Source organism: Myotis nattereri, assembly GCF_964212035.1.
Source record: "Myotis nattereri genome assembly, chromosome: 1".
In the NCBI taxonomy this organism is placed as follows: domain Eukaryota; kingdom Metazoa; phylum Chordata; class Mammalia; order Chiroptera; family Vespertilionidae; genus Myotis; species Myotis nattereri.
The window spans coordinates 34378270-34404898 of NC_138075.1; the positions used below are offsets into that span (position 1 = coordinate 34378270).

Below are 26629 nucleotides of genomic sequence, written 5' to 3' on the forward strand. Positions count from 1 at the left end.
GTCCCAGCAATGGCTGCAAACCTCGGAGAGAAAGCCGCACTCGCTCTGACCGAAGCCAGACAGTCCCGCCTCTCCCGCCCGAGTCTGGGTCCCCAAAGACTCGCCTGTATCTGGAGCTCAGAGTCTGCGACTCCCTCCTGATTGAAAACGCCAACCGCGCCCTCCGCCGCCAGCCCGCTCCGCGCACTCCGCACCTCAGAATTTGACTTCAGCACCGCGCCTCCTGAGTGTCCATATGCGTTTCTCTTTCCTCCTAGTTGTAGGACTTCCACTCAGCCAGCGTTCCTGTGGTTCTGGGTGATGTCTGTTCGGTTTTTTAGTTTCACTTTTGAAGTAGTTGTTCAAGGCAGCAAACTCCGGCATTAACCTATGCCGCCATCTTGGTTCTCTGGAATTCTTAATAAGTCAGTAATATAATAATACTACATATTCAACCTCAAGCAGGAATAAAATTAACCGTAATTAAAAACTGAATGATTCTTGCCCTGGCTGGTGTGCTCAGGGCTTAGAGCATGTCCTTGGAACCAAAGGTTCTCAGGTTTCAATTCCTAGTCAAGGGCACCATACCTGGATTGCAGGTTGGTGGCCCTGGTAGGGGTATGTGTGGGAGGCAACCAATTGAGATGTTCTCTCTCTCTCTCTCTCTCTCTCTCTCTCTCTCTCTCTCTCTCTCTCTTCTCCTTCTCTAAAAAAATCAATGAAAAAAATACCCTCGGGTGAGGATTAACAATGAAAAACAAACAAACTGAATCATTCTTACCTCCAAGATCATTAGAAAACCCAGAAAGGTCTGACAGACATAACTACCAACCATTTGGATTACTATTTTTTCTTCCCCCAGCCATCCTCTTTGTTTTATATATCTTAAGTCCCTTAGACTAGGCCCCCAAATTGGCCTCAATTCTCCCAATAGTAAATAGTAAGGGTATCCAAGAAAGATCCCAGAGGGATGAACTGTAGTAAAAAGAAATATTGGGCAGACCAAGGCTGTAAGCTGGCCAGACAGAACAAGGTGTGTTAGACTCCAAGTTTGTGAGGGAGTAATTTGCATGTACCAGAAACTCACATAACCATAAGTCACAAATCCACAAGCATAAGGGTTTCTTGTACATATTACATTAAAATACTCCTCCACTCACCTTTCAGAATGTAGTTCAGGTTTATATTGCATTCCCAATCCAAAAGTGCATTGTTAACACCTCAAGAAGCATATGGAAACCATTTCCCTGATCTGTTCCTATATTAAAAATGTTTACTATAAGAGAAACAGATCTCTGAACCCAAACCTTAACTACTTATTAAAACAGAAACTCTCAAATTTGATTTAGGAACAAACAGTTTTATTATTAAACTGTAATTCCCAACACTTTCTCCCTGTTATCTGAAAACATTTCCTATTTCTAACTTTTTTAACATTTCCTATTTCTTAAAGAATGTTTATTCTCTCATTTTCTTATTGTTTCACATTCAACTGTAATATATATAAGGTTCTAATAAGTACCAACTAATACATTTGGTTTTTAAAAAGTAAATTATCAAACTATGTTAATAAACCTCCCAAAAATGAAATCTAAGCAGTCATATAATGAATGGTATTAACTATTCATTAATTTATTATTTGTCCTATATCTGAAAGTTTCTCAAAAAAATTTTGAAAATCAAAATCGGTACCCAAAAACAGGGGGAGGGAATAGTTTGTATTTAACAAATGCAATCCTTTTACATTAACTGAATCATCATCGTAGGACATGAGCAAAAGCAAATATTGCAAAGTTAAGAGATTAATTTTAAAATAATCATTTCCAAGTTATATTTATACCTTTGTATGTCAAGATTTAACATTTAAAAATATGTACAGTATTAGCCGGTTTGGCTCAGTGGATAGAGTGTTGGTCTGCGGACTGAAGGGTCCCTGGTTCGATTCCGGTCAAGGGCATGTACCTTGGTTGTGGGCACATGGGGGTGTGCAGGAGGCAGCTGATCGATGTTTCTCTTTCATCGATGTTTCTAACTCTCTATCCCTCTCCCTTCCTCTCTGTAAAATATAAAATATATTAAAACAAGCTGGCATTAGGCACTGAAAATGAAAGAAATACATAAAAAAATATGTACACATATAGATATATACACACATATATATATATATAAATATATCCTAAGATTGTGGGTTTTAAATTGTATGGAGGCAGAAAAGGCTTCTACACTTGAATGCTCTATTTTTTAAATCTTTTAAACATTTTTTGTCTGTTGTTTAGATTTCTTGCCACTAGCATCTCCAGCACTGGACAGGGCATCAGCCTGTTTAGTTATATTCCAAACTCTGGCCACAACCTTCTGAAATACTAGCTCTCAATTCTTCATTACCTCCTTGATCTCATCCAGACGTCCAAGATATCTGATATTTCCTTTTTCTCATAAATACAGCTTACTTCTAATTTCACTACCTTTCATAATCAACTGAGACTCCAGGACCCTTGATTTCAGCTATTATCACTTGCTAATTTATTTACCTGTTTGTTTACTGATACATTTCCTGTCTTACTTCAGAAATAATTTCACTGAAACTTTAAAATTCCATTCAAATTCCCTAGCTGGTTTGGCTCAGTGGATAGACCATCAGCCTGTGGACTGAAGGGTCCTGGATTGGATTCTGGTCAAGAGCATACGGCCGGGTTGCGGGCTCAATCCCCAGTAGGGAGCATACAGGAAACCGCTGATCAATGATTCTCTCTCATCATTGATGTTTCTCTCTCTCTCTCCCTCTCCTTCCTTCTCTGAAATAAATAAAAATATATTTACTAAGTAAATTAATCAATCAATAAAATCCCATTCAGCTAATCATCAAAATCTCAAATACAAGAATTATTTTAGACTATTCCTACTTACCTTCATAGCCAACAGAATCACCAAATCTTTTCAATTTACTGCCTAATTCTGTTTCAAATCTTTCCTACTTTCTTCAATGCCTTAGTGAATGTCCTTTTCACACATTAATTCAACATAAAAGAGGCTAAAAGTACGGTTTCTAAAACCAAATAACCCATTAACTTGTAACCATTTGTGATAAGCTTTATCTGCTTATTAGACTATTTGACAGCTAGTAAGCAATACAAAAATCAAAAGACAATTAAATTAGTTTTACTATCTGATAAACATACAAGAAAGGCTTCCTTAGCAATCTGTCACTGTTATTGCAGAAATAAATCTAAAGTCATAAATAAGGAAAAAGGAAAAATGTACTGAGCACAAACAGCTTCTCCAGAAAAAATAGGGCTATGAAAATATTGTACAAGTTAAATGTATAAATGTATAAACCTAGTATGTTTATTTTCTATTTTTGAACCTTACATTACTGCAGTAAGTGCCATGCACACATAAATTTTTCATTTTATATATATTCAGTTTACATATACACACTAGTCCAACAGATATATCATACCCCTAACAATTCTTTCAAAAACACTATAAGACAGAATAATTAAGTCAGATTTAACTGCATTAAAAAGTGAACCTTAAAAGACAGTACTGTGTATAGCTAGCGAAACCAATCATTTTCCATGCTGGGCAATAAGTCAAGAATCTCAATCACCAGCACCTGCATTAAACATAAACCCAGACAGTAAACAATTGTCACTGAAAGATAAATCCATGTGAGTATATCTCTGGGGCTTAGGCAAAATTAGTTTACATGAAGCAAAATGGCTTATTAAATGACCATATTTAAAGTAGTTCTTTGTTTTGACAATAAGTAATTTAATCATTTCTCCATCACTGTGGATCTAAAAGGTATGTTAAAATGTTATATTCTGCCAGGTAGATTAATATGGATGTATTGAACTATGTTTATACTAACACTGCTTCCTGGTCATTGTAATTCTAAATTACAGATAATGATAGGTTTAGAGAAATGATTGTGCTCAATTACCATTCGCATAAATTCTGAATTTTCATTGCTTGATAACTTACACTAAGTAGGAAAGCAAATAATACAACACATTCATAAACGGGAATTTAACCAAGTGAAAGTTGAAGTCAGACAGCATTAAGGGCTCTAACCTTACTAAATCACAATGGAAGCTTGCATACAAAATGCTTTACAGTCATGGGAGATTAGTAGACAAACCACTCAACCACTTTGTACCCTAGTTTATTCATTTTAAAAAATAAGAACATGAAATAGATGCTCTGAGATCTCTTCCAACATAAAAAGTCTATGATTCGAAGAAATTAACATACTATATATATATATATATATGTGTTGGAAAAATAATAAGCCATTCCTCTTTATTCATTAAAAATTATACATGCTATAGCCACTGATATAAAGTTGCAAAAAAATAAGTATTAATAAGCAATGCAGCAAAGGTTATTTCACCTATAATTAACAATTAAAGATGAATGATAAACAAAGATAACTGTACTCATTTGACCCTCAGTAAGAAATTTCCATTAGTACCAATGGGAATTGGGGTGTTTGTGGGGTTTTTTTAACTTCATTCATTTATTTTAACTGAGGAAGGGGCCAAACTGAACTTTCAAAGTTTCAATGCCAGAACAGCTTTCTAAAAAAAAAAAAAAATCTATCATCCACTAAAATCCAGAAATTGTACGAGTTGATTCTTTGCTCTAAAAGGTTCTTTTTGGCGTTAAAAAGTCTAAACATGAGAATAAGCTGTCTCTATACAGCAACTAACAATCTGAACTACAAATTAGGCTAGAAGAAACATGTTTAGTTTTATATATTTTGCTTATATACAATAACACAGCTCAGAAAAAGTTTCTAGCCAAGTGGTAGTCACAAATTATTTTTTGGTGAAGCATACATAAAACTCACTTAAAGAATTCCATAATGTAGAATTATTTTACTACAGAAAATCTTAAAATACTTTCCAACAGCCGAAACCGGTTTGGCTCAGTGGATAGAGCATCGGCCTGCAGACTGAAAGGTCCCAGGTTCGATTCCGGTCAAGGGCATGTGCCTGGGTTGCGGGCACATCCCCAGTAGGAGATGTGCAGGAGGCGGCTGATCCGATGTTTCTCTCTCATCGATGTTTCTAGCTCTCTATCTCTCTCCCTTCCTCTCTGTAAAAAATCAATAAAATATATTTTAAAAAAAATACTTTCCAACATTCACTCCCTTAAAAATCCGTTTGAAATCAATTACAGTGCATTATAAGGTACTGAAGTAAAGAACTAAAAACTTTCTCAAGAAGATGAGACTTGCCCAGAAAGTACAATATTTATATCCAAGGGTTTTCCTTCTGAGAATTACACATGAGATTTCTAGCAAAGAGATAAAATTATGATCTCCCAGTTGATTGCTATAAACTTCAAGATACTGACTCAAATTGAAGCAGTAATTTTCCATGAGATAAGAGAGCAGATGATTTGTATAATAGAAAATGGAGGGAAAATAAAATATGGGGAAAAATAAAATATATGATTTGAAAAAGAACACACTACCAAATGCTGAAACACATAAAGTACAAGGATTACACAGATCTAGATAGTTTGACTCCATGATTAGCCAGGACATTAATTTATATATGCTAAAAATTATCAACCCACACAAAAAATGCTTAAATATCACATCTAAGCTAGACTATTATTTAAAAAGCAGAATTTAAGACAGGAAAAGCAACGCATAAAACCTTTAATTAGCATTACTATATTTGATAACCAAAAACACCTAATAACCAGGGAAAAAGCTAATATCATTCTATAAACTATGACTATGCTTGGCACATAGTAGTACTCAATATTTTTGAAGAAGTGATGAAAACTTTAAAAGGAAAATATAACCCTAAAAATATCAAAAAAGGAAATATAAGCTAAATAAACAAAGTTTCACTACAACTGTTTGAAATACTAAATGTCGACAATAAAATAAACTTGCAGTACTAGGACAGTATAAACTACTACCTCAGAGTTAACAATTTTTAAAAACCTGAAAAAAGACAATCTCTAACTTTAAAATAGTAGGTACTTTCTTTTCCCCAATTACTAAGAGCTCTCACATAGATTACAGTTTTCACTCATAAATCTGTTCAAAGATTTCTTACATTAAGATTACTCTGAAATGCTTGCCTTAATTAAAACCCAATATGTATTTTATTTTAGTAATGGGATTTAAGAGTCAAGTGAATATCAAATGATTGGTAATCCTAGATGAGTATCAGAACTTGACTGTTCCTAGACTCTTGAGACATGGATAACCTTCTGTAACAGAGAATCCTTCCCACCCTAACTGAACCTAGTTTATGTGCAGGAAAAAGAACTATAAATCAATATACTTTGCTTCACATTCCAAATTAGATAAATAGATCATGACACATAGTCCATGCTTAAAAAAAAAAAAGAAGCTACATACATTACATACAATTTTCAAAGGAGTCACAGTTCATAAGCATCTAGCAAGAAAAAGTACAATGGCCAAAATGTTGAGGAAATTCATTTTCTTGCACTCAAAATGCAAAAATCTCATTATTTCTTTTGTGCTCTTTAAAGAATTTGCTAAAACTACTGTTAAATGATAGCACCTAGACTGCCATCATGAAAATCAATAATGCACCTGGAAAGAACACAAAAGACTGACTCACTTGTGTAGAATCCTTTATCCTTTGAAAAAAGCCGAAGTCTGGTACTAGAAGCACTATGTACTTTTTACTGGACAAGAGGAGAATTATTTTTCCTTGTCCTGCTTTCCAGCTGCCCAAAGAATAGATCTCATACTAAATTGTAATACGACTCTTTTACAGAAATAAAAGGTGGATAAAGTGCTTACAAACAATAGTTATTTCATACAATTGTATTTCTAAATGTTTTTTCAGATTTTAATTACTCAGAAAGTTAAGTGATTTTAAACTGAAACTTCAACCTGTGTTTTGCTTAAAACACAAATATCAAGGGAAAAAATGCCTTATGTCTGTATTCTTACAATCATATTGGAGACTTGCTGTTAAATACAAATATGAAACACAATAGGTATAACTGGTCACAATGGATTAAAACCAACATAGCCTTTAATGAAATCCTCAGTGCTGCAAAAGTGTGTGAGGAAACAGGCACTTCTACACACTGTTGCAGGTAATTAACTGTTACACTTTAATAAACAATAATTTTAAAAACTCAACATTTCATATTTTTTAATTTTCATCAAAAGGAGAAACATCCATACAAAGAAATATTAAGTGCTACAAAGGAGGTAAAGTGGTATATGCTAATACTCAAGATCTCCCAGTAACTGAAAAAGCAAGGTAATAGTGTACTATGATTTGACTCAGGGGTCCTCAAACTACGGCCCACAGGCCACATGTGGCCGTCCGAAAACATTTATCCGGCCCGCTGAGTGTTTCTGCCGCCGCTGTGTGCATAGGAATTTGTTCATAGTTTTTTTTTAAAACTATAGTCCAGCCCTCCAACGGTCTGAGGGACAGTGAACTGGCCCCCTGTTTAAAAAGTTTGAGGACCCCTGTATGATTCAACTTATGCAAATTTCAAATTAATATGACCACCATCTTGTGGCTATGGCCGCCACCATCTTTGAGGGCAGGGCAGTCAATTAGCATATTCCCTCTTTATTGGCTGTGGGCACCGCCATCTTTGAGGGTGGGGAAGTCAATTAGCATATTCCCTCCTTATTGGCCATGGGTGCTGCCATATTTGTGATGGTGTGATGGTCAATTAGCATATTCCCGCTTTATTAGATAGGACTAGAGGCCTGGTGCATGACATTCGTGCACAGGGAGTGAGGGGGTTCAGCCCAGCCTGCACCCTTTCGCAGTCCAGGAGCCCTCGGGGGATGTCCTGCTGGGAGCCGGCCTAAGCCGGCAGTTGGAAATCCTTAGTACTGCCATGGAGGCAGGAGAGGTTCCAGCCACCGCCGCTATACTTGCCCGCCATCAGCCTGGCTTCTGGCTGAGCAGCACTCCCCCTGTGGGAGCATACTGACCACCAGGGGGCAGCTCCTGCGTTGAGCATCTGCCACCTGGTGGTCAGTGCATGTCATAGCAACCGGTCATTCCACCGTCTGGTCTACTTGCATATTACCCTTTTGTTATATAGGATCTTTTCCCTATTCAAACTAGCTTCAATTTTCTGCTATTATTTAAATAAAATCTAATTAAAAGGCTTCCACTGAACAAAAAATCTAAATAAGAAGGAATTGCTCTTCTAAGTTTAAAAAATCATTTTTAAGTCACAGAATGATTATAAACTCTGAGATTTTGAAGTTATTTAGGAGACAGTATGGGCAGGATTAGATGATGCTTGGATATAAGCCAAGAATATATAAACAAAGAATGACTCCCACAATTCTGACTTTGATCTTCTAGTATATTTGTTGGTGCCACTAGCCTCCACCATCTGAATTATGTTCCTCAGATGGCTCCAACAACATTTATCATAAGAGTTATTGTTCTGTGTTAAGACCTCAGGGCAAAGATTATCTTTCATTCAACTTTGCATCATCAACTCCATACTGACAACTGCTAATCTTATCAAGGGTAATTCATTCACTATGTACTACGTTACACAACTTCACAATATAAATTCCAAATAAAATTCATTATTGTACTTATAACTTATATAAACAATAAGCTAATGTGTTTTTATTAAGAATCAACTCCTCAAATTGCTAGTTAGTGCATTATCATAAGTTAATCAAGACCTTATCAATAATAGAAAAGTTACAAGGTTCTCACTATAAAACAACAAATTATTATCAAAGCTTAAAGGATATAAGATTTACCTTTGGAATTTACAGTTATAGCAAAACAACATTACTGGATTCCTCTAGATTACTTTACTTCTTAAAGTAGTTTATACATCCCTGGACAAAAACCACTTCTCTACATAATGACAATGGCTTATTTGACATAGGCCCCTGGAAATCTCTCTCAATTATCATCCTATCTAATAATAGACAAACATGGTAATTAATCATACCTCCAACACGATTCCCATTGGCTAATCAGGGCGATAGGCAAATTAACTGCCAACCAAGATGGCGGCCGGCAGCCAGGCAGCTGAAGCGAACAGGAGGCTTGCTTGCTCCAGTGATGGAGGAAGCCAAGATTCCCCGCCTGCCACTGCCAGGCTCTGAGTTGCACTCTAAGAAACAATGTTGCAATTATAGAAGTTAAACAAACCCCAGATACCTGCTTTCAGCAGTGGAGGCCTCATAGCTGGAGCTGCAACAGTGTTTCAATTATAGAAGCCAAACAAACCCAGATACCTGCTTTCAGCAGCCGAGGCCTCAAGCTGGAGCCGGCCTCAGAGCTAAAGCTGGCTCTCAGCTCCAGTGACAGCCATAGAAGGTAAATAAATCCCAGAATTAAAAAAAAAGAAAAAGAAAAAAAGGAGAGGTTGGGAGCTTCAGTCACCCGCCAGCCTAAAAACAGCCATCATCCCCTCATCCAGGCTGGCCAGGCACCCAAGTGGGACCCCCACCCTGATCCGGGACACCCTTCAGGGCAAACCAGCCAGCCCCCACCCGTGCACCAGGCCTCCATCCTATATAGTGAAACGGTAATATGAAAACTGACCCTAACAGCAGAAAGACTGGGAATGACTGGTCACTATGACACACACTGACCACCAGGGGGCAGACGCTCAATGCAGAAGCTGCCCTCTGGTGGTCAGGGCGCTCTCACATGGGAGGAGCTCTGCTCAGCCACAAGCCAGGCTGATGGCTACCAGTACAGCAGTGGTGGCAGGAGCCTCTCCTGCCTCTTCAGCAGTGCTAAGGATGTCCGACTGCAGTTTAGGCCTGCTCCCCGCTGGCAAGTGGACATCCCCCAAGGGCTGCCGGGCTGCCAGAGGGATGTCTGATTGCCATCTTAGGCCCAATCCCCCGGGGAGCAGGCCTCAGCCAGCAAGTGGTCATCCCCTGAGGGGTCCCAGACTGCGAGAGGGCACAGGCCAGGCTGAGGGACCCCCTCCTCCCCCCCACCCAAGTGCACAAATTTTTGTGCACTGGGCCTCTAGTAAAAATATAATCCCTTACAAAATTAATGCTAAGAAATCCATGGCATTTCTTTACACCAATAGTGAACTTACAGAAAGTGAAACTACAGAAGCAATCCCATTTACCATTGCACCAAAAAAATTAAAATACCTAGGAATAAACTTAACTAAGGAGGTAAAAGACTTATATGCTGAAAACTACAGGACACTGAAAAAAGAGATAGAGGAAGACATAAACAGATGGAAGAATATACCGTGTTCATGGATTGGTAGAATCAACATCATCAAAATGTCCATACTACCCAAAGCAATTTATAGATTCAATGCAATCCCCATTAAATTACCAACGGCATATTTCACAGATCTAGAACGAACGTTCCAAAAATTCATCTGGAATAAAAAAAGACCCCGAATAGCTGCAGCAATCCTGAGAAAGAACAAAGTAGGTGGGATCGCAATACCAGATATCAAACTGTATTACAAAGCCACTGTTCTTAAAACAGCTTGGTACTGGCACAAGAACAGACATATAGATCAATGGAATAGAATAGAGACCCCAGAAATCGACCCAAACCACTATGCCCAATTAATATTCGACAAAGGAGGCAAGAGCATACAATGGAGTCAAGACAGTCTTTTCAATAAATGGTGTTGGGAAAATTGGACAGATACATACAAAAGGATGAAACTAGATCACCAACTCACACCATACACAAAAATAAACTCAAAATGGATAAAAGACTTAAACGTAAGACGGGAAACCATAAAAATACTAGAGGAATCCACAGGCAGCGAAATCGCAAACATATGCCGAAGAAATTTCTTCTCTGATAATGCTCCTAGGGCAATGGAAACTAAAGAGAAAATAAACAAATGGGACTACATCAAAATAAAAAGCTTTTGCACAGCAAAGGAAACCATCAACAAAACAACAAGAAGACCCACTACATGGGAGAACATATTTGCCAATGATACCACCGATAAGGGTTTAATTTCCAACATTTACAGGGATCTCATGAAACTTAACAAAAGGAAGATAAACAATCCAATAAAAAAATGGGCAATGGACCTAGATAGACACTTTTCGAAAGAGGACATACAGAAGGCCGAAAGACATATGAAAACCTGCTCAAAGTCACTAATTATACGAGAGATGCAAATCAAAACGACAATGCGTTATCATCTCACACCTGTCAGAATGGCTATCATCAACAAATCAACAAACAACAAGTGTTGGAGAGGATGTGGAGAAAAAGGAACCCTTCTGCACTGCTGGTGGGAATGCAGACTGGTGCAGCCACTGTGGAGAACAGTATGGAGCTACCTCAGAAGACTAAAAATGGAACTCCCATTTGACCCAGTGATCCCACTACTAGGAATATATCCCAAGAAACCAGAAACGCCAATTAGAAAGGATATTTGCACCCCTATGTTCATAGCAGCACAATTCACCATAGCTAAGATTTGGAAACAGCCTAAGTGCCCATCAGCAGATGAGTGGATTAGAAAACTGTGGTACATATACACAATGGAATACTATGCTGCGGTAAAAAAAAAGGAACTCTTGCCCTTTGCAACAGCATGGATGGAACTGGAGAGCATTATGCTAAGTGAAATAAGCCAGTCAGAGAAAGATAAATACCACATGATCTCACTCATTTGTGGATTGTAGAGAACAACATAGACTGATGAAAAGGGACAGACCCAAAGACTGAGAAACAGTGATCAGGCTATCAATCCCCAGAAGGAAAGTAGGGGAGGGCGGGGGTAAGGGGAAGAGATCAACAGAAGGACTTGTATACATGTATATAAGCCAAACCAATGGACATGGACAACGGGGGGATGGGAGCATGAGTTTGTGTGTGGGGGGGAGGTTGGGGGTTAGTGGGGGGGATGAGGACACATTTGTAATACCTTAACTAATAAAAAAAAAAATAAAAAAAAAAATATAATCCCTGATAATATACGTTGTTTTGGTAATGTGTGTTTTGTTGTTGTTTTTTATCCTCTCTTGATGATATTTTTCCATTGATTTTTAGAGAGTGGAAGGGAGGGGGAGAGACAGAGAGAGAGAAACATCTATCTAAGAGAGACACATGGATTGGTTGCCTCCCACACCCACCCTTACCAGGGCAGGTATTGACCCTGCAACTGAGGTCCATGCCCTTGATTGGAATCAAACCTAGGACCCTTCAGTTAGTGGGCCAACACTCTATCCACTGAGCCAAACCACTAGGGCTCTTTTTTTGTTTAAATAAAGATGAAGTGATCATACTAATTATCTATTATTGCATAACAAAGTACCCCCAAATCTAGCAGCTTAAAACAATAAATATTTATTATCTCGTACAGTTTCTGAGTATCAGGAATCCAGTAGCAGTTTATTTGTCAAGATGTCAGCCAGGACTGTCATCTAAGACATGACTAGGACTGGAGAACCTAAAATGGCTTACTCACATGGCAGCTGTGGGAAGGCCTCAGAGCTCCTCACCACAGGCGCCTTTCCATATATATGGCTGCTTACAACACAAAAACTGTCCTTCCTGACAGCAAGTGGTGGATGAGAAAGTTGCAGTCTTTTTATGACCTAGTCTTGGAAGTGACAAACCATCACTACTGCCATATTCTATTAATCACACACGCAACTCTGATACAATTTGGGAAGAAATTATACCAAGGGCATGAAAACCAGGAAGCAAGTATCACTGGGAGCCTTCTTGGTTCTAGGCTGTAACAGTGATGAGATGACAGATATTATGGTTGATGTACTTTTACACATGCCCACAAATTCTTTGATACTTCTCTCATCAAAAGGTAAAGCCTACTTCGCATTCCTTCCCCTCTTGCATGTGGGCTATACTTACAACTCTAACAAATAGGATGTGGCAGAAATGAAGTATCAGACTTCCAGAGTACTTCATAAGACATTATAACTTCTACCTTTCTCTCTCTTGAATCAATCACTCTAGGAACAACATGGAAGAAACTCTGAGAGGCACATATAGCAAAAAATTTGAGGGCTCTAACCAACAACAGTAAAGAATTCCTCACAAAAGCCACATGAGCCAGCTTAGCAGTGTATCCTCCAGTCCCAGTTGACCCTTCAGATGAATAAAGCTCATGCAAGTAAGTTTGGAAGCTGATCTTTCCCCAGAAGAGTCTGGAGATGACTGCAGCACCAGTCCATACCTTACATGCCGCGTTGTGAGAGACCTTGAGCCAGAGCCTCCTAGCAAAGACACTACTGAATTCCTAACTCACAGAAACTGTGAGATAATGTTTTTGCTCTTTAAATTTTTAAATAATTTGTTATAAAGAAATACATATGTAATACACAGCACAACTGGTTTTATGAGGCCAGAGTCATTCTAATACTAAAACTGAACAAAGTCATTACCAAAAATAATTATAGAATATCCAAGTAAACATCCTTAACAAAACATTAGTAAACCAAATTTAACAGTATCCTATATAATAAAAGGTCAGCAACCATAACAGCATAATGACCAGAATGACCAATCGAGCAGTGGGTATGAGGTAGGTGCATTGACCACCTCTCGGTCCCTCACCCCAGCCCACAGGCTCCAATCGCTGGATGGCCAACAGGGAACTGGGGTGGGTGGCAGCAGGGTAGGACTGGGGACTGGCGAGAGGGTGGAAGATGGCCCTATTGCAGGCTAGGCCTAGGGACCCTACCCACGCACGATTTCATGCACTGGGCCTCTAGTCTATATATATAAAGGCTAAGAGACCAGCCAGTAGGTATGATGCCAGAGAGAAAATGCTCAATGCAGGAGCTGCCGAGCTGCAGTGACTTGGCAGAGGTGGTTCTTGGGTGACGCACCCCAGAACCAGAGAGGAGGAAGCCCAATTCCTCCCACTCTGGGACCCCTCGGGGGATGTCAGAGAGCTGGTTTCAGCCGATCCCTGCAGGCCAGGTTGAGGAACCCCACCTGCGGGAGGGATCCTGCTCACTCCACAAACGCCCTTCAAGCCGCAGCACCGCCTCAGGTGCAGCCAGCTGGGGAGGGACGACAGGAGGTTGGCTCCAGGGCATGTCTGGCTGGTCTCACCCAGTCCCGCCCCGCCAGCTACCTTCTAATTAATTTCCTTTCAATGTGCACAAATCTGTGCACTGGGTCACTAATATTAAAATAATGTACATCATGATATGTTAGGATTATGACGGAACACAATATTTTAAAATTCAAAGATCAACCAATCAAGATACAGGAGAAAAAATATATAATCATTTCAATAGAGTCAGAAAAGGCGTTGACAGAATTCAAAACCAATTTGTGATTTTAAAAGAAAAAAAAAATCAACAAACTAGTAATATTAGGGAGCTTCCTCAAGTTGATAAAGGGCATCTTTGTAAATAACCTATAATCACTATCATATCTAATGGTGAAAGACTAAATTTCATAAGACTAAATTTCATCTCCCCAAAGAAAAGGCAAAAATACCCATTTCACCACCTCTATTCAACATTACCATAAAGGGTCCAGCATTGTATTAAGGCTAAATAAATAAAGACTGGAATGAAAGAAATAAAACAGCCCTATTTACAGATAATATGATTATCATATATAATAAAAACGTAATATGCAAATCAACCAAATGGCGGAACGTCCGGTCACTATGACTTGCACTGACCACCAGGAGGCAGACGCCCCCCAAGAGGGAGGTGACTGGCGCAGCGATCGGGGAGCGGGGCTGGCCAGCAGGTGGCGCCAGGCCACCAGTCAAGGCAGGTGCCAGCAGGGGCCCACCAATCGCCCAGCCTACCAGTCACCCCACAGATGGCCCTGATCACCGGCCAGGCCTAGGGACCCTACCCTATATACTGGGGACAGTCTCTTAGATTTAAAAATTAAAACCTGACAAGGCTACTCTAACACTGAAAAAACTGGATGATGCAGCAATGACATGCATGGACTCTGGCTTGCACATTTTGTGGTCAGCCCTGATTCTGACACTTATAACTGTGTGACAAAGCCAATTACTTAACTTCTCTCTGCTTCAGTTTTTCCACCCATAAGATAAGAAAAATGGTACTACTGCCTCAGAAGGATCATGTTATGTACTACTTTTTATAATCAGGGCAAAAAAATGTAGCGGCCGGTACAACAGTAAGATGCCTTTCACCTGTATGAAAAGTATGGTCGCCGGAACCGGTTTGGCTCAGTGGATAGAGCGTCGGCCTGCGGACTGAAGGGTCCCAGGTTCGGTTCCGGTCAAGGGCATGTACCTGGGTTGTGGGCATATCCCCAGTGGGAGATGTGCGGGAGGCAGCTCATCGATGTTTCTCTCTCACTGATGTTTCTGACTCTCTATCTCTCTCCCTTCCTCTCTGTAAAAAATCAATAAAATATATTAAAAAAAAAAAAAAAAAAAGTATGGTCACCGCTGCATGCAGCGTCCCGGATTGCAAGAGGGATGTCTGACTGCCGGTTTAGGCCCGCCATCCCCCGAGGGGTCCCGGACTGTGAGAGGATGCAGGCCAGGCTGAGGGACCTTCCCTCTGCCCTCCGTGCATGAATTTCGTGCACTGGGCCTCTAGTTTTCATAGAAAATCCCAGGGAATCTACAAACCAACTATAAGAATAAATTAATTTAACAAAATTGCAGGATAGTAAGTTCATACACAAAAATCAGTTGTATTCTTCTATACTACTAGCAACACTGGAAAGTGAAATTTTAAGACCATATATAGAACCAAAAAATACAAATTACCTAAAAATAAATAGAATAAAAGTTGACCAAGACCTCTATATTGAAAACTACAAAACCTGTCTGAGTGATCTTAAAGACTTAAAAAAATCAAAAGATATATTAACTTCATTGATTGGAATGCTCAATATTGTCAAGATGGCAATTCTCCCCAAATTTAAAGTAATCCCAATCAATATTCTAGCAGGCATTTTTACAAAAGTTGACAAACTCATTCTAAAATTGATATAGATACATAAAAGAATCTAGAATGACCAAAGCAATTTTTAAAATGTAAAACAAGGTTAAAGAACTTGCACTACCTAATTTCAAGACTTACCATAGAGCTGCAAAACTAAAACAGTTCAGTTGTGTGGGCAAAGATACATATAAATCAATAGAAGAGAACAGAGAGTTCAGAAAGAGACTCAAACCTTTTTAGTCAATTGATTTTTTAAAATATTTTTTTAAAGTGATTCTAGAGAGAGGAAGGGAGAGGGAGAGAAAGATAGAAACGTCAATGATGAGAACAAATCATTGATCAGCTGCCTCCTGCTCGCCCCACACTGGGGACGAAGCCCCCAACCCAGGAATGTGCCCTGACCAGGATCGAACCGTGACCTCCTGGTTCATAGGTCGACACTCAACCACTGAACCACACCAGCTGGGCTAGTCAATTGATTTTTAACAAAAACACTAAGGCAACCCAAGGGGAATAAAAGAAAGACAATTCAAAAAATGGTGCTGAACAACTAGATATCCTTGAAGAGGGAAAACAAAAAATCACACCACACATGAAAATTAACTCAAAATGAATCACAGATCTAAATGTAAAATCTAAAACTGTGAAGCTTAAAGCATTAAACATACAGTCCAACCAAGACACTCCTATTGATCCAAGAGAAACAAAAACTTAGGTTTATACAAAGTCTTTTACCTGAATGTTTATAGCAGCTCTTTTATAATACTAACAACTGGAAACAAGTCAACTGCTCACCAATTGGTAAATGGATAAATAAACTATTATATGTCTATACAATGAAATACTACTTGGCAATAAAGAATGAACCACTGCACTTTGCCACATCTACTGCAAGGATGAAGACAATTCTCAGCCATCAGAATGACATCCCAGAAAATGTGGACATCACTCTGAAGGGACACACAGTTATGTATTGAGAAGGGCCCCAGAGGCACCTGTAGAGGCTCTTCAATCACATCAATGTGGAACTCAGTCTCCTTGGAAAGAAAAAGAGGAGGCTCCAGGTTGACAAATGGTGGGAAAGTAGAAAGGAACTGGCCATGGTTAGCACTAACTGCAGATTGTATCTATGTTTCTGAACAGGGAATAGTTCAGCAGGCTGATAAATAAGTTCTAAATTGTTCAGCTATAGAAACAGAAAAATGTCAAATGATTCCTCAGACTTGTTTTCAATATTTTAAAGATGCAATAAAAGCCACACTTTGAAAAGGATGAACCACTGATACACACAAAAACATGTATGATTCTCAAAATAAGAAAGCTGAGTGAAAAAAGACAGGTAAAAAAGAATATAGACTATATAATTCTATGTAAAATTATAGCAAAAGCAAACTACACTATGATAAGATAAAGCAAATCAGTTATGGCCTAGAAATGAAAGTAGAGGGAAAATGGATTACAAAAGGGCATTAAAAACTTTGGGAAGGGGGTGATAAAATATGTATTATCTTAATTGTGGTCATAGTTTCGCAAGTGAATAAATGTGTCAAAACTTATTAAATTATATTGCTTTAAATATGTACACTTTAGTGAATGTTAATTCTACTTCAATAAAGGTGAAAAAGCAAAATAAGTAAAAAAGATTGGTAGTACCTACCAAAATTTTTAATACTCTGCTGTTAGAAATTTCTCCTATATACTCACATATACACACAGATAAGAATGTGCACTAAAAACTTGTGATATTAAACATCTGGAAACAACCAAAACTTCCATTAATATATGACAGGTTACATAAATTACACTTGACCCTTGAACAACTCAGGTTTGAATTGTGTGGGTCCATTTATATACAGATTTTTTTTTCAATAAACACTGTAAATGTATTTTTCTCTTATAATTCTCTTAACATTTTTTTCTTTAACTTGCTTTATTGTAAGAATACAGTATAACAGAATATACAAAATATGAATTAATCAACTATTTTATGTTATCAGTAAGGTTTCTGATCAACAGCGGGCTATTAGCAGTTACGTTTGGTGACAGCCAAAGTTATTTGAGAATTTTTAACTGTTTGGGGGTCAGCACCCCTCACCCCCCACATTGTTCAAGGGTCAACAGTAACACATTTTCAAAAGCTAGAATGCTCTGCAAGTACAGTATAGGAATATAGTCAATAATATTGCGATAACTATGTATGGTGTCAGTTGGGTACTGGAAATATCTGGAGTGGGAGGCTACTATGTAAAGTATATGATTATATAACCACTATACTATACACCCAAAACCAATACAAAATAATATTGAAAGTAAACTGTAATTGAAAAATTAAAAAAACTTAAGAACAAAAAAAAAGAGAGAATGACATACATCTGTATGCTCAGACATGAGAAGTTATCCACAATCCTATATAATAAAACCCTAATATGCAAACTGACCAGATAGTGGAACGACCAGCGGAATGACCGGTCACTATGACACGCACTGACCACCAGGGGGAAGATGCTCATTGCAGGAGCTGCTCCCTGGTGGTCAGTGCACTCCCACAGGGGGAGTGCCACTCAGCCAGAAGCCGGGTTCACAGCTGGCGAGCACAGCAGCGGTGGCGGGAGCCTCTCCCGCCTCTGTGGCAGGCGGGCAGTAAGGAGCGGGGGTCCTGAACTGCGAGAGCCCCAGACTGCGAGAGGGATGTCTGACTGCTGGTTTAGGCCCGATCCGCAGGGCAGCTGGTGGACATACCCCGAGGGGTCCTGGACTGCGAGAGGGCACAGGCTGGGCTAGGGGACACCCCCGCCCGCAGTGCACGAATTTAGTGCATCAGGCCTCTAGTACATTGATAAATGAATGAACTAAATTGCAAAGAAAGTCATATGGCACAATCCTCATTGTGTTTAATTTTTACAAAAAAGAAATGCATAGTAATTGCTAGCTGTGGTTACATATGGTTGAACAGCACCCTGAGCATACTTAAAAGATTCTATTAGTGCAAATATTTTATAATTTTTCACAAAGAAACACTACATAATAGTTGAGATTGACACCACCACTCTTAATAATAATTAAGAGCCCAAAAAATATTAGCTGCTACATGCCAGGCATAACATCATCCCAAGCACTTTGTACAACTTGCCACTTATTTAATCTTCACAACAAACCTGTAAAGTAATATCCTCTTTTTAAATATATTTTTATTGATTTCAGAGAGGAAGGAAGAGGAAGAGAGAGATAGAAACATCATTGACGAGAGAGAATCACTGATCAGCTACCTCCCGCACACCCTCCCCCACCCACTGGGGATCGAGCCTGCAATCCAGGCATGTGCCCTTGACCGGAATCGAACCTGGGACCCTTCAGTCCGCAGGCCAATCAATACTCTGTGCACTGAGCCAAACCAGGCAGGGCAGTAATATTCTTTTATCACCATTTTAGAGATTTAGGAATCTGGGAGTGGGGGGGCGGGGGGGTGTCAAAAACTCTTCTAAAGATCACACAACTAGTAAGTGGTAGCACAAGAACTTAAGTTTCTTTTATTCCAAAGCTGATGCTTTTAACCACTGCACCAAAATGTCTCTCTATAAGCATAATCTAGAAACTAAGATCGCATAAATGAGTACAGCAATTGGGAACACAGTGTTAGTAAAAATAATATAATCAAAAACACAGTTTTAATTTCTGTTTCTGTATTTTAGTAGGAAAAAACCCTGGTATTTACATATGTATATAATTGTCCTCTGTTAGGTATTTTATTAATCAATCTACTTTGGCCATATGTTTTCAATAATTTCTTAATTTGTTACATTCTAACTTCTACATATAATATATAAATGTTAGTTTCTATTCTAATTCCAAATTATATAAACCCAAAATACATAAAGCCAACAGGAGACACAAATAATATATTTCCCAAGGGGGAATTACAAGCACTAAACTTACACTAGCTGTGGCAATTTATTATTATTGACACCATTCCTACTATAAATTGTATGTTTTTGCATTTAGTTGCAGCACATTACATAGACTGCTTTTTGCAATTAACCTCCACAAGAAATTAAATATTAATAAGTGTGCCAGTTACAATTAAAGGAAATAAGTCATAATCTGAATAATGCAGAAACATCCATGGTAACATATTGCACTTTAGATCTTAAAAAATGTATTTAAACTACCTTAAGGGTAAGTTTTTGTCTAAATTTTTGCTTATAAACCTCAACTTTCTAAAGAAACTCACTCCCTGTGCTATTAATTGATTGGGATTAGAGCAAATATGGATAAGGAATTTTTATCTACTAACAACATATTTTATTAAATTTTAAGATATCAATTATGTATTCATTTGACTGGCAACATTAGCATTTTTAGAAAATAAAGTAATATGTAGCTCAGCAAATTCCTGTTCCATAAAAACTGCACATTATATAATATTGATTTCTACCTAATTCTTCATTTGCATGTATGGGCAACACAAGAATCAGAAGGCAAAAATTAAAATAAATGTTCAATAAAAATATTATGCATAATCTTTTGTTGTCAAAAATATTTTAATATATTTTCAATAAAGCAAAATATATACCTTAAATTAAAGTATTTTAAAAACTAAAAATAAAGCAAATATTAAAATTACATTTTTAATGCCAAAGAATATAGAAATACATCCTCAAATGGTTCTCATATATGCTCCAATAGATGTCAAAAATATAACATCACACTTCACAATCTCATTACTTTTTTAGTTATTTTCCCTCATATTTTCCACTCTAACACCACAGATTAGTACCAAAAATAAGATCAAATAAAACAACTTAGTTGTTTTGGGAACATTATCTGAAACAGAACTGATGCTCTGTTTATTGACAAGTTAGTTATAGGTAGAAAGTAAACGTTATAAAAATATTTACGAAGAAATCATACTAACATTGGTAAACTTCAAGACATTTATATTTTAATAAAATGAACTGTTTCAAAGTAAATCAGAGTTAATGGGAGATGCAGTTTGCTTCAGTCACCTGAAATTAAAATAGCAGGCTCATTAAATATATATAAATCAGTGATGCAGAGGCACTGCGCCATATTGATGGAGCCCTCATTAATTTTCAATGATATAGCCACTATCATATTTGTGTTCTAAAAAAATTGAGTGAGGTATACAACCATTTCTCTTCACTTCAAAACTGTTTCTTACATATTTTAACTTAGTAAATGAAAGGAAACCTAATAATCCAAAACATTTCTAAATAAGTTCATTAAATTTTATAGTCTTTTTTAGAGACGCTATATATATGTTTATCTGTAAATGTATGTAGTATATATTTCTTGATATACAATATGAAAAACTGAAATATGCAAAATAAAAATACTATAAAATAACTAACTTATCCTTATGAGGTGCTTGATATCATCTTTCTAGACATTTGAATATAACACAAAGTAAAGTTTAAATTATAGATTTTTCAGAGATATTGTGAGATCTTTTACTTTCCAGAAAAACTAACAAAAAAACGGGAAATAAACTTTGCTTCTAATTTAACTAAAAAGAAAAAGTTATCCTCCAAATCATTTTATTACATAACAAATACTTCATAGTTAGGCTTCCTACTTTGTGTATGACTATACCTCAAAATTAAATACCATGACATTGTTTATATATTATCAAATAAAAAGATATAATTATTATCAAATAAAAAGAGGCAAAATACAGAATTGATGGGAAAATCATTATAATGTTTAAAGATTTTTTTATTTTAAGTTAGTATCTTGGAAACTAAAATATAAAAAGAAAATAGTTCTAAGCATATTAAATTGATTTTGATAATATTCTAGTATTTTTTCATTTTTTACTTAAAATGGGCTTGAGTTGCAATCTCATTGCATTACATTGACAAGAATTTTATTTAGCAAATGTGATCAAATTTTAATTGCATAATTCCTATCTGCGATTTACAGAGAAAGAAAAAAATGGAACTGGTAGGTGGGCAATACAATCAGACAACCTACTTAGGCTTCAGTTGCCCCATTATTAAGAAAGGAGGGACAGATATAGAATAGAACTAAAAAGATAATTGCTAAACTCCTTCCTATTTTAAATTAACTGAGTCTACCAGCCTCCTATCAATCCTTTTGACAAAACAAATAGTTCTGTAGCATGTACTTTTGCAGACTTCCGTCCTCAGCCTAACAGCCAAATCAGACATCATATTCCACTTTCCTAAAGGTTCTAATCCTATATAATAAAACCCTAATATGCAAATAGACCGAACATGGAATGACCAGTCACTATGACATGCACTGACACGCTCGACACAGGAGCTGCCCACTAGTGGTCAGTGCACTCCCACAGGGTGAGCGCCGCTCAGCCAGAAGCCGGGCTCACAGCTAGCGAGCACAGAGGCGGTGGCGGGAGCCTCTCCTGCCTCTGTGGCAGCACTAAGGACCCCTCAGGGGATGTCTGACTGCCAGCTTAGGCCCACTTCCTGGCAGGTGGACATCCCCCAAGGAGTCCCAGATTGAGAAGATGCAGGCCGGGCTGAGGGACACCCCCCCCAGTCGACGAATGTCGTGCACCAGGACTTTAGTATTTAGATCAGAGGTCCTCAAACATTTTAAACAGAGGGCCAGTTCACTGTCCCTCAGACCCGTTGGAGGGCCGGACTATAGTTTAAAAAAAAACTATGAACAAATTCCTATGCACACTGCACATATCTTATTTTGAAGTAAAAAAACAAAATGGGAACAAATACAATATTTGTATTTGCAGGTGGCCCGTGGGCCGTAGTTTGAGGACCCCTGATTTAGATATTCCTCTTCGGTGACTGATCCACAAAAACATTTATGCATTTGTGCCAGGAGCCGGTCCATGCTTGCTGTTTCAAGGGACCTGGCATATATATGGCATACTGTTCTTAATATGTTTGCTCACCTTCTTGGCACTATGTGTTTTAACCAAGGTCTCTGAGAAAGGTTGTTTCCCCAGGTAGGGATTTTCCCCTGAAGTTAGGGAGGGAATAAAACCTCTTAACTAAGTGCCAGGCGGGTAATTAATCACTTTAACTATGAACAATCATGCTTAAGCTACATAATCTTTACTCCCTGGAATAGAGATAAGAAACGCCCTAACCTTTGGAATAGAGATTGATAGGATTGGAATCAACTGGTATAAATACAGATGTAACAACACAGAACTTAGAAGATAGAACCAAAAGACAGAACCTACACAGAACCTAGAGACAGAAGAACTTCGCTGGAGAGAACATGGCAAAAGATCCTGGACAGAAACTGGTCACAGAACCTAGAGACAGAACCTAGCGAGAGAACCTGGCTGAAGAACCTAGAGACAGAACCTGGCTACAGAACCTGGATAGAACATGGCAAGAGAACCTGACTAGAACCTGGTGACTGAACCTGGCTGGAGAACCTGGACAGAACCTGGCTGGAGAACCTAGCGAGGGAACCTGGCTGCAGAACCTGGCTGGAGAACCTGGAGAACCTGGAGAACCTGGCTGGAGAACCTAGCAAGAGAACATGGACACAGAACCTGGCTGGAGATCCTAAGCAGAACCTCTCTGGAGATCCAGACCAGAACTTGGCTGGAGATCCTGGCTGGAGATCCTGGCTAGGCTGCTGATCAACTGAACGCTGTCTCCGTGTCCTTCCTTCTTCGCCGACTCCATCCACACCTTTGGGGACCCCTGGACCCGCTGGGGTTGGACCCCAGCACATTTGGAGCCACCTAAACATTTTTGTTCCCTTGATGCTTATTTTGAAGTTTAGAGTATACCCACCAAAATTATTTGCTTCCCCAAAGGCCCTGTTTCCCAAATCAGGAGAATGGTTACAATTAGGTTTCAGAATTTCAAGTTTCTGTTTCTTTTTGTTGTTGTTGTTTCTTTTTGGCCGGGCATCAGTAAGTTTTAATTTAGCTTACAGAACTCTGCCTTATTAACATGAAGAGCACACTATAATTTAATGTTTAAGCATTACCTTTTAGGAAGTAAGTGACACAGAGTTCAATGCAAAATCTAAAAGGTTACAATCTAAGTCTAATATTAATTTTAAAAATCTCAGCAACTTCTATGTTGAAAAAGACCGAACCAAGCCCTTACACCTTCTACTATTATCATTATTCTATTTTCACGGTCCTTCTATGAAAGAAACACAGCTTAAAATAAAACTTGGTCAAATTTTACCAAGAGCAAGAGTAAAACTACGAAGAATGTAAAAAAAAAAAAAGAATGTGTATCTTCATTATCAAATTCTTATCTAGCAGGGGCAAGGTTTTAATTTGTTCTCTCAAAACCAAAGGTATTTTTTCCAAATGAAAAAAAATCTTTGTTCCTACTATAAAACTATTCTTTCCACCCATGGCATTTTACATAAAAGCACCAAAGAAAATTTCTGTAAACAAACTTTTAACCAGTAAACTAAGGGCAAATATCCATTTGCCTTTATTACAATATTTAAAAGGTCATAATATGAGTCTCTACTTCCTACAATGACATTTTTATAATAAAAATTCAGGCATACTTACACGAACAAGAAATGGAATTACTGTACATTTGGGGGGAACAAAAGGCAGATTAACAGACTACAAGTTTTTTGTTAACAAAGTGAGCACAAGAAACCTACAAAATGTATGCAATTTATAAAAATTCAGTAACTTTTAAAGTTTCATTGAAGGGATTAATAATTATATAGAATAAAAGATGGTAGATCCACTGGCTTATCATTATCCTGTAAACAGTAAGAAAGTAATAATCATGAATTAGAAATGTCTTAGCTCCCAGTACTTCCCTTCTCTCACAGAGGAACCACTTTTACAGCTGTTTAAATTGGCTTTCTTAAGTATTAGGATAATTCTAGCAGGAAATAAATTCCATTAGGAATAAGTTAACAGTCTCAATAGATTTCTGGCAAATATATTTTTAAAAAAGTACTGTGGTCACACAAGGATTGATCTACATGTTGTATGACAGAGTGACTCAAAACTTGCAAATTTCTCCTCTTTTATTAGACTTATTTTGTTGCTCTCATATTGCTTTATAAATTGTTCGGTAGAAAGGAACTAGAAAAATAAAAAAGTGAAAAGAACACAATTGTTTAATGTCTGTAGTTTTATGGAGAAAAAGTCTTCAAAATCCTTTTTCCTATTTCTGTTACACAGAAAAAAGTTTCATTTGGCACACAATTTGTAAAAAGAAAAGGGGAAAAAAAAGACATCAGAAGACAACCAATGGCTGTTGTGTCTTTCACCCTTTACTGTCTCTGAATACTTTCACCTGAAACACATATATAAATTATTACTTACATTCTGATTAAATTGGTAAAGAAGACCAGAACCAGTGTTTACTGTGCTCTAACTTACCCTGCCCATCGGGATAGCCATTACTATCAAGGCAAGAAGGCCTTAAACAAAATATTCCATTTGCATTGTATATTTTATTTAAATTTGTTTTATGGTTTATCTTCTGGGATGCATAAATAATTATAAGACTGTAAAAAGTCCTGTAAACTTAGGCTGAGTTTCTGTAGCTGATAACTATTCACTGAAGATGGTGTTTCTCTCTTGATAAGAAAATGTTCTGTAGGTTTACAAAGGTATTTTCTTAAACAGTGGTATCTCCAAAGTCCTTGTTCCAACGTATGTATGCTTCTAAGGTTTGAGGGCCCACACTGCGTTTTATCTTTTTCAAGGATTCAGTGAAGTCAGATAATCGAATATTTCTCATCTCATTGGCAGACATATTCTTCACTTGTTCTGGTTTCAGTTCTCGGATAGGACCCAGAGCTGCATCTTTTGCCAAAGCTGTTAGATCACTTCCTGAGTATCCATCAGTCATTCTAGCAAGTTGTGCTAGTTCTTTTTGGGTCAATGGGCTTCCCTGTTTACATAATAGATTTTTTAGTAAAAGTAGTCGTGTCTCCTCATTTGGCAGACACATGGTGAAACGCCTGAGAACAGCCTCATCAAGCTCTTGTGGTCTATTAGTTGCACCCATTACAAGTACTCTGTCATCTCCAGCAGACAGTACACCATCAAATTCTATTAGAAATTCAGTTTTTAGGCGTCTACTAGCATCATGCTCTCCTTCTCTTCTTTCACACAAAAGGCTATCAACTTCATCTATAAAAATTATTGAAGGTTGAAGTTCTCAAGCCATAGCAAAAAGAGCTCTCACCAACTTCTCTCCTTCTCCCACATATTTTGAAGTTAAGCTTGCAGCACTTATATTAAAGAAGGTTGCATTAGATTCTGCAGCTACTGCTTTAGCCAGGATTGTTTTCTCATTTCCAGGTGGACCAAAGAGTAACAATCCTCTGGCAGGAGCTCTAAGCCCTGTAAACAACTCAGGCCTCAGAGAAGGAAGAATGACAATTTCTTGTAATGCCTGTTTTGCTAATTCTTGACCAGCTATATCATCAAATTTAACAGCCATTCCACTGTCTACAATTTCATTCATTATAAGGTTAGCAAGGTTACTGTCCACGTTCCTAAAATTCTTCAAGTCTTTCTTTTTACGAGCAGCAGTTGTAGGGGTTGAAGGTTTATTTGTTCGATTTGTTTTTGGTGTACTCTTATGAGTGGCAGTTGCAGGACCAGGGCCCTATCTCACTCCAGAAACCATGGATAAGGCACTGCAACTGGGTGCTCTGTGGTGGCCTGAAAGACCTGTGGATCCAGCTTTCATAACTGTCTTTGAACGAGACAGCAAATAACTAGGGTGTGTTAAGGGATCTTTTCTTTTTGGAACTGCTCCA

The 26629-nt window shown here is 37.9% G+C and overlaps 2 protein-coding genes across 6 annotated transcripts in view; both read right to left on the reverse strand.

Moving 5' to 3' along the window:
- Positions 1-26629, reverse strand: part of MNAT1 (MNAT1 component of CDK activating kinase) — a 217440-nt gene that overhangs the window by 173409 nt on the left and 17402 nt on the right. The gene's annotated exons all lie outside the window — the stretch shown is intronic.
- Positions 23772-26629, reverse strand: part of LOC308526939 (spastin-like) — a 3702-nt gene continuing 844 nt past the window's right edge. The window contains 3 exon segments of the mRNA XM_081102221.1: positions 23772-26022; positions 26026-26475; positions 26479-26629. The exon segment at positions 26479-26629 is cut by the window's right edge and continues 844 nt beyond it. Of these exon segments, the coding sequence (XP_080958347.1) occupies positions 25477-26022; positions 26026-26475; positions 26479-26629 (1147 nt within the window). The 3' untranslated portion in view covers positions 23772-25476.